Source organism: Lycorma delicatula, chromosome 4, assembly GCF_047948215.1.
Source record: "Lycorma delicatula isolate Av1 chromosome 4, ASM4794821v1, whole genome shotgun sequence".
Lineage (NCBI taxonomy): Eukaryota > Metazoa > Arthropoda > Insecta > Hemiptera > Fulgoridae > Lycorma > Lycorma delicatula.
Genome location: NC_134458.1, coordinates 97,850,666 through 97,869,587, shown reverse-complemented (window position 1 = coordinate 97,869,587; position 18,922 = coordinate 97,850,666). Strand labels below are relative to the sequence as shown.

Sequence of the window (18,922 nt, the reverse complement as noted above, 5' to 3'; positions counted from 1 at the left end):
CGTATCATCGACACCATTACAAGCATTCTTCAGCTCTGCTAAGTACAGCTGGAATTATGTTTGTAATGGCGTCGGTGATACGTCACTTGAGATGATTTATGTCTTGTATCTTTTCCTGATACACCACGGTCTTCTTAAAAAAAAATGTTTATTTTCCCTATTATTATATATTAATAAAAAAATTAAATACGTACCCGTTAAAGCAATTTAAAATACATATATTTTTATTCTAACGCGCTTTTTATTATTTAATAAGTTAACTTTAACAAAGTACTAATTTAAAAATTTAAAGTCTAGTTTTCTTTGAACGTCAGTATTAATTAATATCGGGTCACTTAATTTCTGCATTTATTATATAATTCTTTTTAACCGACCTCTTTTTTAAGTTTTACAAACTTTTATTGTAAAATAATTCGTAAACATTTTAATCGATACTAAAACTGTTAATTTTCTTTTTACTTCATCGAGTTATATATTTATAAACTTTTTTCCTTATTCTAAACAAAAGATAGGGAACCGATGTTGGACTCGTGGCAGGGTGCTGACAGAGCATTGTGCACTATGGAAGTATGGGAATAAAAATCTCTACTAGCGGTACCTCTTCATGCTGAATTAGGACGTTCCTTCCAACTGTTATTAAACCCGACTGCCAGTCAGGTTAATAAACTCTACCGAATAAAAACTTCTGTCAAATACAATTTTGTATCAAACTAAACTCTATAAAAGGGAGAGAGGGGAAAACTAATAAAATTTTTCTGAGCTTTTACGCTTCATTCGATTTTTTAAAGAAAACTAATTCCATAGCATCCTATTTCATTTGGGTAGAATAGCATTTTTTGATATAATACTAATCTATAAATACGACACGGTCGTATTAAAATTAAACCGACTGTTCACAATGCATCGTTTAGGAAACGCGCAATTTTTTTATTACATCTCTTATAACTGTTGAATAATACTTTTTATTAAATCCTGTTTCATTTATTTTTTAGCAAGCGCATATGTATAATAAGCAAATAAATAATTTTTTCTCCTAAATATATATTTTTCATATTTAGAATATCTTACCGTAAATATTCTTTTTAAACCTTAAAAATTTAAAATTTGCCGTTCCGACTAGTTATACGTATTTATTTGAAGAGGGGCCAAAAAGGAAAATAATGTAGGCCTACAACAATAACGACAAATAAAATAAAATAACAGCATAAAATTAAACATTTAATTACATTAGATTTGTACATAACGATTGAAAAAAATCTTAAAAACAGAAAAATTATTAAAAAATATTTATATAAACCCGACACAATATTATACGCGGTTATAAATAAATATTCAGCCTGTATTCATAAACAGAAAAATTGGTAGCATTTTGTAGTATGATATAACCGTATCAATTTAGTTTCGATTGTACTATATAAATAAATTATTATTAAAAAACGTTTAGTAAATACACTGCTTTAAATAACATATGAAAGATGCATATTTAACAAACTATAAATATGCATTTATCGACCGTAAATATTGTAATGATATTTTTTAGATTTGCACGAGGTATAAAATAAATTTGTCTATACAACAAAAAGAGAAATAATTAAATATATAAATAACAGCGTTTAAAAAAAAATTGAAACATTCACGGCCTAAAACTCGAAAATAATATTTATAAATTGAGAAAGTCAAAAGAAATTTAGCAGAATTAAAAAAAAAAATAGAATATACAGTGAGAAAAAAGACTCAAATTTAACCTCAGTTTATATAGAATGGATAAACTCTTTCTCTTTTTATCCTCCGGAACCACTGCATTACTTCAAAGGATGAATGAAGATGATGTGTATGAGTGTAAGTAAAGTATAGTCTTGTTTAGTCTCAGGTCGACCGTTCTTGAGATGTGTGGTTAATTGAAACCCAACCACCAAAAAACACCGGTATCCACGATCTAATATTAAAATCCGTGTAAAAGTAACTGCCTTTACTAGAATTTGAACCTTAGTACTAGGCTCGAAATCAGGTTATTTGCGATGACGGGTTCACCACTATACCAACCCGGTGGGTAGAATTAGTGAAACTAGATTAACTAAACAAATATTTAACTTTTTCGAAAAAAGGAAATTAAAATAAGTTGGTTCAAAGAATTTTTAAATATTTCTAAAGAAATAATTTTTGACAGTAGAAAACTAATGGATGAAACTAAATTTCCAGAGAAATAAAAAATGAAACGGTGAATGAGTCGAAGAAAGGAGAAAAAAGTTAAGAGAAAAATGAAAGAATTTTGGAAAAGAAAGAAGTCAAGACTACAAATGCTTGATCCTTGGGAGCCCCGATCGCAAAGAAGAGCATTTTTAAATACAATAATATCAACGAAAAAAAGCTTGTATACCGACTGAAAATGTGTCATGATGAATTTAACGTTAAATGTTTTGTTAAATTTAACTTTGCTTTACGTGTTAGATTAATAAACACAAATTTAATCCGTATAAGTTTTTTAAAGTTTAGATATTTCAAATGATAATTTAACGTTGTGATTTAAGAAAAGTGAAATCTATATTTAAGCAATAATAAAACAATAAATAATTAGTAAAAATAACAAATATTAAATAAATGAAAAAAATCCCTTTCGGCACGCCAGAAGGCGGAGGTATATTTCACCAGCGCTAAGTAGGGGATAAAAAAGATTTCCATCTTAAAGTTAAAAAAAACTTCAAATTTACTCAATACGACAATGGTTGCACGTGAAACAGTTTCGCATGTTCAGCATATGACAAGCCCATCTTGTTACAATTTCAGCAAGCATTTGGACATCCCTTGCCGTAAGGGTTGATCATATCAAAAATTGTTTCAGACAAACGTTTTAGGTAATGTTTAGAGGAGTAACGACCACTTTAAACCGATTCGTACTGTGCCTATTAAGGGAGGTATAATTCTTTTTTGTCTTCGAAACCCTATTTTTTTCAACCCCCTGGGCCAGTGGTTGGTGATATCAAAAAACTTTACTTAGATAAGTTTTAGGCCCTTATCAAAAAATGGTAGGAACTTACAACGAATTCAATATTTTACTTAATGAGAAAGTTATAGGGATATTTTGTTTTTTCGAAAAAGCCCCCCTTTTCCACCCGCATGGTCCGATTTTGGTCATTAACGAACTCGACCGAGATTTTGGGACGAGTTATTTATAAGGAACAATTTGAAAGTGATTGACTCAAAATTACGGCAGTTATCGTGTCTACAAGAAAGTGAAATACAATATAGATATATATATATATATATTAATATATATATATATATAAACCTTTGAGCTGACGGTGGTTTTGGGGTCTGGGGGATGTGAAACGCGAAGATATGTCGAAATTTTCCGGAAGTCGAATCATGGTACCCGTTACAATAGGTAGCTTTCTTAAAAAAATCTATCTAAAAACTATTAATAAATTTCAGTTTAAATTAAAATAACTCTTTTTTTTTTGTGATATCGCTACATAAACTTGAAGCTTCTGCGTGGGATATGGAAATAGAATTTTGTAGCGTATGAAAAATGCCATGCCTGACCGCGATTTGAACACGGGGCCGGATGATAGGTCGAGACGCTACCACTCCACCACGGAATGTTTGATTTAATAAAGAATTGGTTTGTTGTAGGGATTTTAAGGTTGCATTACCTTAATCTATTTTATATTGCAATTTTAACGGTTATTCTTTTTTAAACGGACCAAATTACTATTTAAATATTTTCAAATTAATATTTTTATAGAATTTAAAATTTTAGCTTACTAAATGTTACATATTTTAAAACATTTAAGTACAGATATGTTCATGATCTTGAAAACGGGTTTTAAATTAAAATTAGTGATATTAATATAAAATAAACTTTATTTGCGTTGATTAAAAATTAAAATATGAAATTAGGAATTCAAATTTAACTTCTAATTTCAGTATAAAAAAAACAATTTTAACAAACTTTTTATCGGTATGTAGAATGAATACGATGAAATAAAAGCTAGCTTGCAAGAGGCAGACAATCGCTGTGCAAGGCATTATATTACTCTTTAGTCATAGCATTAAGGTCATTCAGAAACGGAGTATTCTGCAATGTATTGTGTTTAACTATTTTCATAAATAGCAAAGAGTCTTTTCACAATTAAAAATTATCATTTTGTTTAATTTCAGACAATAATTTCTTTAAAAAGATTTAGCATACTTATAAATATTTCTTACTGTGTACAGTACAAAAACTTATAATTTATACTTGCATTAATAGATTATTGTCACTATTCAACACAAAATTTGTATCTAACATGTTACACATTTTTTCTCACTGTAATTTAGGTGCTGATTTCAAATATGCTATTGAAATTGTGCTACCATGTAAGGGTTTTACTTAAATCGTAAATTTGTAAAAGTGTTTTTATAATAAACTCATTTTGATCAACTACTGGTTACAATTAAGAATATTTTCTTATTTTTACTTTTAAAAATATGCAAACATGCTTAATAAAGAAATATATACTAAATAAATATATACACTCTATCGTGAGAAATAGACACGTAAAAGTAGAGGATGTCTGTATGATGACATCACACAGACATCTGTTGATGCCTACTACAGAGCTTAAAACCTTATTCAGTCTAACTTCACTTGTCTGCGCTCAAATTTTACAATTTTTATAATTTTAAGCAATGAGCAAGTAGCGAGCGTTTCCATCACGATATTCTGATCATGGAGAATCGGTACCAAGGAAGATGGGAATCCTGAAATTATGGGTGACTATTGTTTGTTTTTGTTTAGAGAAACTGATCAAATATCGTACAACCGAAAAAGTTTGTCAACAAATTTTAATAATTAAAGGTAAGACAATGCCAATAATTTAAACTTTTAAAAGCTATTATTTTAAAGAAATTTTCAATGACTTAGACTTATGCAAACTGTTATTTTAGAATTGTCTTAATGTATTTCAATTTGTTTGTGCTTGAATAAATAAAAAATTAGTCGATTTAAATAAAATTTAAATGAGTATGCATAAATAATATTTTTTTTTTAAATATCGATTTCACAGTGATTATGCATTTATTGGTAAATAAATCGTACGTCTAAATCTTGTGTATCTAAATCACGCGACGTATTACACAAATTCTGATAACAGTTTTGAATTCAGCTCCCCAAAATTAGTTAAAATCACCATGTACGATTCCAGGTACACGAAAAAACTTTTTTTGGACTAGTGATCATGACACTTCCTATACCAAGTGAGCCATAAAATGAATGACCACTTTATACGAATAAAGGTTATCAAAATATTTCACTTAAATTATATTTAGCCTGTATGCACTTGTAATGGGTAATGATGATGCTTACAGTAATTAATACACATCATCATTAAATTTTTAGTCTATACTCTACAAATTATAATAATTTATTAATAGCTTTGTCATTTTGCACGTATTCATAGAATAATTTGGTAATTTTTGTACAGAATTGCTGACTAACATTCAATACTAATGTTTACTTTTCATTTTCAATAAGCTGATTTAGTTCAATTCTTGGCGTGACCCGGCACAAATGGTAAAATTGTTTCTCTCTCTAATGTGTGACGTGTTAGTAAATGTTTTATGTTTATTAATGAATAAGTATATTTTTTACGTTTTTGTGTTGTGAATATTTTTTGGCAATGGCAGAATTTAAGTCAGTTTATGACATTTAGGTATTGCATATTTATAATATTTGAGTTATTACAATATTTTTTGATTTGGATGGGTGGAAGTTGGTAGGTGGGTGGGGGTACGGTTGGCAAATAATGAACGGCGGGTAGATGGAGGTTAGGCAGTTAATGGGTGGATAGTGGGAAGATACTAGACAGATTTTGGGTGGCGGGTGGATGGAAGATGATATTCATTGTACGTATTGTTTATGATGAGAATAAAACGCTCCGTAGTCAAGTGCGTGAAATAGTTAATAACGTAAACGATTTTATAAAGAAAGAAAGAAGCTATAAAGTTAGGAAAATTAGAAAATGAAAAACATTTTATACGCATTCAAAGATGTGAAGAAAGAACAGCAGCTGCAGCTTGTGGGATTTGAAGAACACAAGTAAAAAATCTACGAAAAGAAAAGCAGGATCTTCTTAAATCAATATCGCAGTTGTGCTCATTCAGCACACCAAAGATGTATAAACAACGTTCAAAACCAGTTAGTAAATTAGACGGTTTTGATCAAGGCATTGTAATACGAACAGTTAACGAGTTTCACGCAAAACGTAAGGAACTGCCTACATTAATTAAATTACGTGATTCAAAAAAATATTTAATTTAAAGGTTCTAGAATTACACTAGCAGCTATCTTGAAAGAGTTAGGGTTTAAATGGTGTAAAATTTATATTAATAGGAAACTTTTGATTGAAAAAGAAGACATCAGTGGAAGAGGATAGAATAGTTAAGAAAAATGACCGATTGGAGAAAAGAAAATTCTTCGATTGTTTATCTGGGTGAATCGTATATTTTAACTTCCCATTCGATGACAAAATCGTAGTCGGATGACCGTTGTGCAGGAGTAAAAGTGCCGATTAATAAAGGTGATCAGTTAATTATAATGCACGCCGGAGAAGAAATGGTGTTCATTCCGAACGCGATGTTAACTTGGAAAACGAGTTCAAAAAGCGGTGACTATTATGGCAGTATCAAATACAACAATTTTATGAAGTGAGCATCTGAAAAATTAATTGCTGGTCTTCCCCCTTCCCTTCCAGGCAGTGGTTGTTACAGATAATACGCCATACCACAATTCCTTTATAGAGAAACCTCTGAATTCAAATGATGGGAAATGGGGCTGATTAGTAGTTTAGAAAAGAACAGTATTCCATTTAATAAAGCAATGTTTAAATCAGAATTGTATGACATAATTAAATCACATAGAAATTCAAAAAAAGTACCATTTTGATGAGTCATTAAAAAAAAAATACGGACATCATGTTCTGCGACTTCCACCTTATCATCCCGATTTAAATCCGATCGAGATGGTATGGTCGGCTCTGAAAAGAAATGTTGATAGTAATAACGCAACATTTTTAATGTCAGATATTAAAAAATTAGCTGAGAAAAAAATGAATGAAATGTAAAGAATGATTGGAAACCATAATGCGAACATTAAAAAAAAAAGCTGAAACTGAGTGAGTATAAGAAGATGGAACCGCTAATCGACGAAAAGACGAATAAATTTATCATACATCCAGACAGTGGTAGTGAAAATGACTGTTCCGATTAAGACAGAGAAGATGGTGAACTTGCACAGGAACTGGACATATAACGAATGTTTCAAGTGTAATAATAATAATACAATCCTACAAAAAAAAATTTGACAATTCTAAATATTGTACAAAAAAGAACTGTATAACAATAATTACACATCAAATTTATTGTAATTACGGATACAATATACATTAAAACACTAGTTAAAATTTTTTTTAGTTTAAAAATACACCAAAATTAAAATTCTTGTTTTTTCAATCTTTATTTATTGAATTATTAATACTAATTAGGAATTATAAATAATAAACCATGAAAACTGTAATAAATTAAACGTGCATAAATAAAAGTACAACGATTATTATTGTTGTATTAGATGTGTGTAAATGTTTTCAGGTTTGGTAGTAATGCAATCTCGACCTTCTCCAACACAAGTTTTTATTTTCATTATACGCACTAACCATTGTTAATTTTGAAAAGTACAAACGTTTCTAAAAATATGAAAATCTATCAGTCAGATTATGTAGACTAGGTAAAATGAATAAGCGAAAATAAAATGGAAGCTAAATTGGAAAATAGAAGCTTAAATATTTTTACACAGATGTAATAAAAACAGATAATTTCATATTTTTCTGTGTATTTATGAAAATAAACTTTTCTTCTGAATAATTAGTGAGCCAGCTAAATTCTTAGTAGAGATTTGTAGTGTACTGCTGTTTTATGCAAGAAATTGAAAGTTTTAATTTGAAAACCCAATACAGCTCTTACTGTAATATTTTATACACCTGTTTTGTGTTGTATATTTTTTTGAAGTTATTAATTGACAAACTCCGATAATGAATCTTATAGTTCGAAAGGCCTTCAGTATTTTAAATAAATAACGTATTCAAGTAAGTGATAACAATATAAAGGTTTTTATTATAAATATTTTTTTTTTATATTTTATTATACAGATAGTTAACAAAGTATGAAACAGCTTTTCATTCTTTAAACATAGAAAAAATGGGTTAGGGTTATCGTAACCAGACGTTTCTGTTTCAATTTTTTTTTTTTCAGTGGCCTTTAAAATGATCTGTCATATCCTTATTCTCTCAATTTAATGTTTCTGAGTTGATCCCTGTGGGAGTTTGGAGGTGTGGTCTCATACTGAAAAATAGTTTATCATAATCATGTTGGTTTCGAGTCAGGAAAATTTGCTAAATATCATGTTTTTATGTTTTCAAAAATTATTTAAGAATTACCGTATTTTGTTAACAGACACTGTTGACAAATAAAAAACTTAACAAACTACATCCTAGCAGAAGAATGTAGCAACTTATTAAAATTACTTTGAATTTACTGATTATTTTCCCCGGTTGCGCACTTTCACAGAGATCTCTTTTTCTTCTGAGCAGAGTTTTTATTATAATAAATTAAAAAATATAATCAAATAACAGTAAATATAAATTTTTCTTATCCTAGTCAATAAAAAAAAATCGAATTATTCCGCTACATTAGACTAAGGTTTGCCCCTGTCTTTGAAAACCGAACGGTCGACTGCCGATGGCAGGACGGACGAGCGGGGTTTATTGTACTATCTAAACAAATGATATCATCCGATTTCTAATAACATGACACATTTGTATACATAATGCAAACACAACAAACTAGTACAATACAATGACTAGTACACTCGACAGCGGTTGGCCACGGGCAAACTTTCAGCTCACGTATTGTACAATCAACTGGAAGATAATGAAACTATAATTTTGTTTTACCATATTTAAATATGTTTTAATATATAAATTATTAATAATTTAAATTTATTTTCTCATCATGTTCAAATATAATTTTTCATTACGTCCGCTTTTCTCGAATGTAAAGGATTTAATTTTCACTGATAGTTTCAAAAAGTTTTTTTTAAAAATCTTTTCTAAAGCAGAGTTGTCTGCAAAAGAATTGAATTTAGACATAAAAAACGAAAAAGTGTCAGTGGAAAAATGTTTTAACTAATTTTAATAAATTGGTAAATAAGATTTCTCTCAAAAAAAAAAAATTAAAAATTGTTATTTAGAACCTAAACCTTTCTTTTCTGTTTAGCCTGTTTAGCCACGTAAGGTATTACTTCAGAGGATGAATGGGGACGATATGTATGAATGTAAAGGAAGTGTAGTCTTGTGTGGTCTTGTCGACCGTTCATGAGATGTGTGGTTAATTGAAACCCAACCACCAAAGAACACCGGTATCCACGATCTAGTATTCAAATCCGTATAAAAGTAACTGCCTTTACAAGGAATTGAACCTTAGAACTTCTTCGAAATCAGGTGATTTGCGATAACGAGTACATCATTAGACCAACCCGGTGGATTTTAGAACCTAAACCTAGATGGCTATTTCGATTATTAAACAATCATCATCAATAGATACTGCGGAAAAAGTATATATATATATATATATATACAAGAAATAAGTAAATGAAAAAGAAAAAATAATAAAATACATAATTAACAAATAAACGGTATTTTCGAAACACAATGTAAGAAGTTCTTTTTTTGGCCTGATGAATTAACCACCTCATAAGCTTGTACATGGGAGTATTAAAATGACATTTTTATTGTCGTATGAAAAATATCTGACCGGGATTCGAACCCAGGACCTCCGGGTGAAAGGCCGAGACGCTACCACTCAGCCACGGAGATCGTTGATGTGGTGATTTGTATTTAAAAATCCATTTTACTTTGCCAATATTAATTATTTTTTTCTCAGTACTTGTAAGTAATCTGATGAAAATATTTAATATATTATAATACACTTATAAATATAATAGCATTTAATATTTTACTATAAAATCAGCAAATTTCTTAACGTTGATCAGTACAGTCCCCACTTCGCGAAAAATCAGCAGTCTATCTCTGTCTATGCAACGATGACTTTCAGTTTTAGTAGGAGAGCGGTTAGTGGTTCCGATGCCTTACAAATAACATAATCCGTGTTCTACAATACAATCCATTGTAGAGATAAATGCAGTCTTTGTGATTTCATACATTTTTATATTATATTCTGTACCACTTTCATATATTATAACCGTCAACGACCACAACTCAATACATAACTACACGATAATTACAGAATCCTCTGTCTCAGGCTAGAATACGCTACTAATATACTTCTATATATGGGCAGTGTTGTGCATATTATTGGGATGTAATTAGAGGAGTACGGTCTGTGAATTTTATACTTTTAGTATTCACGGCGTACTTTTCTTAAAATGCAAATTTTTAAGTCGACCACAAAGCACGATTGAAATGGGCGACGGGTGGCCATTATCATTCATCATGTATTTAAATTAAGTCGATGTACTCCTCTCCCGCAAGTACTTCTCGACCACAAGCTGAGAACCGTCGATTCACGCCACTAACTGCAGCGAGTAGCCGGTGATTAGTCGGCCTCGGTCACCGTTCATGGCTAAATTTGACATTAAAATGTAATCTGTGCATTTCTACCTTTAACGACATAGGTCACGTACTTTCATTGACTTTTCCGATTACTATAATAAATTAGTAAAGAACGGCTAGTTTGTCGAAGCAATACCGTAATAATAGGAGAAATTATTCTCCAAAATTCTTTCTTCCTACATCTAACAAAACCTACTATATAGTGGTCCCAAGTAGCGCTGAACACGTCTATTAGTCTTCATTACCTAAGAAACGAAGTGATATAAACCTTGAAATTACAAAACAAAGTAGTATACAAAATTCTACAGAACATTCCAACGTAGGATAAAAATAGGGTTGTCGCCGTATCGCCAAACTCAAGTGATACGAATTTTTCAATGCCGAAATTTGTAACCACACCAACTGAAGAGGGATTCCCAGATTAGAATAATTCTTTCATAAAGAATAGTCAATCCTTTTTTGTATTTCGTACGTATTATTTATACGTATCAATTTACTAACTGACAAATTTCCTCGCAATAGTAATATTACGAATATTAATAAGTTTATTATAAAAGAAACTTATTACAAAAAATCTGTTACAAAAAATATATGAAAATTCAACACCGTTGATAAATATCATATCCAACCAGAACTCCATTAATTCACTTATTATTAGTCAAAAAATAGAAATTTAATATTTTCGTCAGTTCAGTTTTTATACACTCAAAAAATTATTGTACTATAGAAACAGTGTTTGTGTATTTGTCCAACAGTTGAAACAATTATTATTTCTGAAAGTTTCAACAAATCGTCTCGATAATTATTACACAGCTTTAACTGATGCTGTCTAATCAGTTAATGCTGAAAATATGTAGGTAAAAATATTTGGGTAATTTTTACCTACATATTAAAATGTAGGTAAAAAATATTTCTTTACTTCCAATTAATGTAATCATTCTGCTAGTTTTAGCCCAAGTCATGTGGGTTGAACTAGAAGATGGAATAACAATACATATTTTGCAGCAATCAGTGCTACTTAAGACTTGATCTTTTAATATAATATAATTTTTTAATATATAGTACCTGTTTAATAAGTTTTAATAACAAAAATTTAAATCTTAAATTAAACATAAGATTAAAAAAATAACATTTTTTTATTACTGTTTGTAGAAAAACAAATTATATATATATATATATATATATATATATATATATATATATATATATATATATATATATATATATATATATAAAACATTATTATGATTTTTAATTATACTATGATAGAAAGTATAAATTTAATTAATTGCAAAGTAGTACTTTAAGGCACAACAGTTCTTTTTTTAATTATATTTTATGTTTTACAAAAAAAATTCTCAGAACTTTCTTGCATAATGAAAAATATGAGTTGCAGTTCATTTCATTAGAGGCAGCTGATGTGAATCTCAATGTATTAAAAGTACACATGTTTGACTTTTACTTTCATTTTAGAAATAAAAAAACTGTCAAGAAAAAGTTACACAAGATCTGTTTACAAAAAAAAACTTAATTGCACATTTCAATTTATTAAATGATCATTATCAGTAGGTGAAGGAAAATTAACAAAAGAAAATACAAATAGGTAGCTTTCTTATGAAATCTACCTAATACATAAACAAAACTTAAAAAATAAAAGAAATAGAAATAAATTCACTAATAAAAAAATAAAAACAATATTTATAACTCCTTCATAATTATTTCTCTTTTTATAAATAAAAAGTAATAATAAGAATAATAAATAAATCGAAACAACTGTTAGCTTTTACGATATAACAATTTTACAATATCACCTTAGATACTCCCAAGTCAAAACTGAAAAATTACCTTAAATTCAGTCTAAACCACTAAAACTTTCAAATTAGACTATCCTAGCAGTCTCATTTGAGAGTAGCATATAAATACAAGAATATTGCTACTCTTGAGATCATAAAACTACTTTGAAAATTATTCTATGGCACCCTAATCATTTAGCAGGTTTTTATTCACTATAAGTTTTTGTTTAAAAAAAAAAACTAGCTTAATTTAGAATAATCTATTTTTAAAAATGGAAGTATAAATCACTGCTAGTCAGTTATACGAGCTCAATCCATACAACTCCAATCTATGTCACATTTTAAGAAATCACTTGACTAACTCGAACAAGTTCGTGAATATTAAGAACAACTTTAAAACCAATCAAGATACAAACAAGTTTTTGAAAGGAAATATTTCATCTCAATTTAAATTTTATTTAAAGCTGTAAAGTCTTAAACAAGCTGCTCATTCCAGAATGTAATGTTACCAAATGTAAAAAATCCTACTGGTAAATAATTACTATAGATTAAAATAGTCAGTGATCCATATGACTTGTGGTAAATAAATGGAGTACAATATAATCGGAATCTATCTTTGTTTCAGTTAAAAATAATTATTGACATCTCTGTAGATAAATCAAATTAAACTGAGGTAGTATGTATTAAAAATACCATCCCAAATTTACACAAACCTTGAACTTCTTGGTTAGCAGAAATTTTGGTAGATTGAAACTGTAGTAATGAAATTACTTTAATATCATAAAAACTCAGAAAATTTTATTTATCTATCAAAAATAATCCACATTCGTATCTATCTTAAAGGAGAATGTGAACGATCCTTCTGGTATGAATTAGAAGATAAAAAATGTTAATAGTTACATAAAAAAAGAATTGCAAAATTAACAACATAAAATTGTATTTTCATGTAAATATTTAAGATTAACTTTTTTCTCTGTGCTTTATATTCCTCAATGCTTTCAGAGTACTGAATGGATGAACGCACCACTATAAGATTAAAAGTTATAAAAATAGGCAAAATATGCTATTTAAAAATTTTTTTTTTTTAATCTCTGAACAGACAAGTTGTGTATTTTCACCTCATTAATTTAGCCATTAAAATATTACTGTCAAGGTGGCAATGTTATATAAATAAACAATATAGTACATATATTCAGTTCAAGCAGCATTACATGGGTAATGTCCAGGATAAAGCTACACATTAAATTTGATTTAGGTATAAGATTTATCAGCCCAAACAATTCAACTTAAATGATTTTTTTTATACCAACCATTTACTCAGACATAAGTTTAGCTGTGCATCTTGAAAAAGATATAGAGTGACTTAAAAGTTTGGATCCTACACCTGGAAGGAAGGAAGCTTAAAAAATCAAATTTCTTCTGTATTGAAACCCTTTTTATTGTATGAAAATATAGCCTAATAGCCTTCATTTGACTATTGGCATAAACTATAAACTAGCATTTTCTGAAGAGTCTCATAGTTTTCAAATGAGATCTGAATATACCATGTGCAATTACAAAACTTATAACATTCTTAAGGCTTAATCTGTTCACCCATAAAATAGTCTTTACAAGGCTCCTGAATGAAAATATTGTAATATTTTTTACAGGTTGTGTTTTCCAATGTTTCCTCATTTTATCAGAACCCACTGACTGTTCGACTACTGTTCTACCCAAGGATTACTAATCCCACTACCCAATAAATGGAGTATTTGCAGCTTTCTTGTCCAGAACGTTATCCATCTCATTACCTTCGACTTCTTGATCTCCATAATTCTACATTATTAAGCAATGAAAGATTCAACAATACCTTATAGCAATCGCAGACCAATTAAAAAAAACTGGTCTTAGTCAAAACTTGATTAATTAAAAATATGATTCTGTATTTATTAATGCATCCCATCTCCAGACGTACACAGACAAATCTAAAAATTTCAATATCTCAGCCTGAAAGATTTTAGTATGTTTCCTGAGACTAGGATTTATCTTGAGTAATTTACCAAACCAAGAGATCCCAACTCCAGCAAATCCATAAAGCAGCAGTATGAAAGGTTTTATGGTTTACTGAATCTGTATTGGCTAGTTCTTCAGTTATATTAATGGTGACTTTGGAAAACTTTAAAAGTGAAATCTTTTTTACCATGCAGATAGATTTTATATTCAAAGTAGGGGTTTTATGTAAAATGATAAATGTAGGCCTATTTTAGGTAGATGAATGACCATTATTATGAGGTGATCTCTTCAAAACACAGAATAAAATGTTCTTTAGAGTATTATTCCTGCCTAAAGGTTAAGTGAAGTTAGGTCCACTAGCATTTGTCAATTTGCTTTTAAAGTTATGGGTTATAAATACACACAAATTGTCAGTTCATTGATTAAAAAAAAATTATCCTAAAACTTCATGAAAAAAAAATCTCAAATACATGGCAGCATGACAGTTATTTTTAATATTTTTCATTCGTTGTTTAGTATTTTATATTTCTGAAATATATAACAATTTTAATCTTTTGATAAAAGTAAGATTCTAGATTACTTGAAGTAAGTGACTAGATTACCTTAAACAAACCGATTGATTATTTTTTAAGAAGTTTCAATCTTTTTTAATCCAAAAGCAAAATACTTATTCTTCTTATTATTAATTATAACTATTGTCAAAAAAAAATATTTTATTTCTAAATTATTTCTAGAAATTACAAAATTAAAAAAAAACAGAGTTATGGCTTTTTTATTATGTTTTAATATGTTTATTGCTTTGCAGAATGCTGTACTGTGTATTTTTAGTGCGTTTAGTACCTTCAAGCACCAATTAGGAACACCTTCCCATTATAGATAATGTAAATTAAACAACCTTTATTTAGCAACTATTTTGTCAGCTGTTTTCAAAAGAAAGGATAAACTCACATAATTTTATATTCTTGTACTTCTAATATGTAAAAAAATTGTTTAGAGATTACAAAATGAAAAAGGATATTAAAACACCTATTTAAAATTTAATAAATATATAATAGCATGGGAGAATGTTAAAAAGGAAATTCTTAAATCAGCAGAAGCAAACTTAGGCGGAATAAAGAGAACCGGTAGAAAACCTTGGGTTTCAGACGATATATTGCAGCTGATGGATGAACGTAGAAAATATAAGAATGCTAGTGATGAAGAAAGTAAAAGGAACTATCGGCAATTAAGAAATGCTATAAACAGGAAGTGCAAACTGGTGAAAGAAGAGTGGATTAAAGAAAAGTGTTCAGAAGTGGAAAGAGAAATGAACATTGGTAAAATAGACGGAGCATACAGGAAAGTTAAGGAAAATTTTGGGGTACATAAATTAAAATCTAATAATGTGTTAAACAAAGATGGTACACCAATATATAATACAAAAGGTAAAGTCGATAGATGGGTGGAATATATTGAAGAGTTATACGGAGGAAATGAATTAGAAAATGGTGTTATAGAGGAAGAAGAGGAAGTTGAGGAGGATGAAATGGGAGAAACAATACTGAGATCTGAATTTAAGAGAGCATTAAAAGATTTAAATGGCAGAAAGGCTCCTGGAATAGACGGAATACCTGTAGAATTACTGCGCAGTGCAGGTGAGGAAGCGATTGATAGATTATACAAACTGGTGTGTAATATTTATGAAAATGGGGAATTTCCATCAGACTTCAAAAAAAGTGTTATAGTTATGATACCAAAGAAAGCAGGGGCAGATAAATGTGAAGAATACAGAACAATTAGTTTAACTAGTCATGCATCAAAAATCTTAACTAGAATTTTATACAGAAGAATTGAGAGGAGAGTGGAAGAAGTGTTAGGAGAAGACCAATTTGGTTTCAGGAAAAGTATAGGGACAAGGGAAGCAATTTTAGGCCTCAGATTAATAGTAGAAGGAAGATTAAAGAAAAACAAACCAACATACTTGGCGTTTATAGACCTAGAAAAGGCTTTCGATAACGTAGACTGGAATAAAATGTTCAGCATTTTAAAAAAATTAGGGTTCAAATACAGAGATAGAAGAACAATTGCTAACATGTACAGGAACCAAACAGCAACAATAACAATTGAAGAACATAAGAAAGAAGCCCTAATAAGAAAGGGAGTCCGACAAGGATGTTCCCTATCTCCGTTACTTTTTAATCTTTACATGGAACTAGCAGTTAATGATGTTAAAGAACAATTTAGATTCGGAGTAACAGTACAAGGTGAAAAGATAAAGATGCTACGATTTGCTGATGATATAGTAATTCTAGCCGAGAGTAAAAAGGATTTAGAAGAAACAATGAACGGCATAGATGAAGTCCTACGCAAAAACTATCGCATGAAAATAAACAAGAACAAAACAAAAGTAATGAAATGTAGTAGAAATAACAAAGATGGACCACTGAATGTGAAAATAGGAGGAGAAAAGATTATGGAGGTAGAAGAATTTTGTTATTTGGGAAGTAAAATTACTAAAGATGGACGAAGCAGGAGCGATATAAAATGCCGAATAGCACAAGCTAAACGAGCCTTCAGTAAGAAATATAATTTGTTTACATCAAAAATGAATTTAAATGTCAGGAAAAGATTTTTGAAAGTGTATGTTTGGAGTGTCGCTTTATATGGAAGTGAAACTTGGACGATCGGAGTATCTGAGAAGAAAAGATTAGAAGCTTTTGAAATGTGGTGCTATAGGAGAATGTTAAAAATCAGATGGGTGGATAAAGTGACAAATGAAGAGGTATTGCGGCAAATAGATGAAGAAAGTAGCATTTGGAAAAATATAGTTAAAAGAAGAAACAGACTTATAGGCCACATACTAAGGCATCCTGGAATAGTCTCTTTAATATTGGAAGGACAGGTAGAAGGGAAAAATTGTGTAGGCAGGCCACGTTTGGAGTATGTAAAACAAATTGTTGGGGATGTAGGATGTAGAGGGTATACTGAAATGAAACGACTAGCACTAGATAGGGAATCTTGGAGAGCTGCATCAAACCAGTCAAATGACTGAAGACAAAAAAAAAAAAATAATAGCAAATACAAAGACATATTTACCTGTGTTTGGTAGATGCTTGTATTGTTTTTGGCTATCCATTTCAATTCCAGGAGCTATAACTTCAACACTATTAAACAGTTGAATGTAGTCTAAAATTTTATCTTCACCTTCCTAAGAAAAAATAAAAACAAAACATGAATGATAAGTTTTTTATTCTGATATCATTACTATAAATAAATATCAGATATGATGTGGTATAATCATAAAATAAGAATAGAGATTAAGCACTGGTTATTTTAACCATAATTACTATTGTTGCTACTTTTTATAATTTTTAATAAATAAATGCTTAATTCTTTAAAAAAATTGAAGTAATGCAATCTACTTGTTACTGTTCACCTACGACATCTCATGAAATTAATGGTAGAAACCATACTCAATAAACTAGTATACTTGAATTCTTTGTCTTCTTTGCTTAATCTGTCTTTCAAAAGTCTTGAACTGAACAGTCCCCATTTTACTTGATCCTGAGCAACTTCCTTTATATCCTTATAGCTTTTTCCCTTCCTAATGTGTGCATTGCTTCATTTTCCTCTTCCTATCATTCCTTTGCCAAAGCTGACTTTTATAAAAGGCATGCCTGAACCAATGTTTTCTTCTTCATTAATCATTTTCATCCAGTTCTGCTTCTCTCCTATTCTTTTCTATACTCATTTCTCATTTTGACCATTCATTTCACTTTCTCCATTCCTTCTCCACAACCACCTTTCAGAACTACCAAAATACTTACTTCTCTTCCTTTTTTCTGACCATCAGTGATTCAAAACCATACGACAACACAATCTATACAAAGCATTTGCAAAACCTTCTTCTCTGTTCAAATGGGTTCCTTCTTGCTATCAGTAACACCTTATCAAGAGTGTTTTCTCCATGGGTAATCTGCTTCTTACTTCCCCCACACAACTTCTACTAGTAGTCATCAAGTTTCCCAAATTCTTAAATGACTTTGCCTTGGATTATTAAAATAAAAAACTTCCTATAATAGTTTTCCTTCTTATATTATTTGCAAAATTATGTAGTAAGGATCCCATTTTTTTTTTTAAATAATTAACCAAAACATAACTGAAAAAAAATCTAGTAGTATCACTTACAAAATGAAATATTACTATTCAGAAACAATGTATATGTAACAAAAACTAATTTATCATTATATTTCCTTAATAATCAGAATTAACTAGTTTTTAAAAAAGTTATACAAAATGATTAATTTCATATACAAACTAATAAAATTTAGATTTTCAAGTTTTAGATCTTTACAATGTGCATTTAATATCTTTGCTTATGTACTTTACTTTTTAATAAAAATTTTTTACTTGTACTCAACTGATCATTTTTAACTTTTATTAAAATTTAAATCTTGTTCAGTTTTTAATTAAGATTAACCATCTTGTATAACTTTC

General features: G+C 29.3%; 1 protein-coding gene across 1 annotated transcript in view; it reads right to left on the bottom strand.

Moving 5' to 3' along the window:
- LOC142322906 (uncharacterized) overlaps positions 1 to 17,628 on the bottom strand; it is a 28,015-nt gene extending 10,387 nt beyond the window's left edge. The window contains exon 1 of the mRNA XM_075361997.1: positions 17,522 to 17,628. Coding sequence (XP_075218112.1) covers positions 17,522 to 17,561 — 40 coding nt within the window. The 5' untranslated portion in view covers positions 17,562 to 17,628. The remainder of the gene's footprint in view (positions 1 to 17,521) is intronic.
- Between the last annotated feature and the right edge of the window lie 1,294 nt (positions 17,629 to 18,922).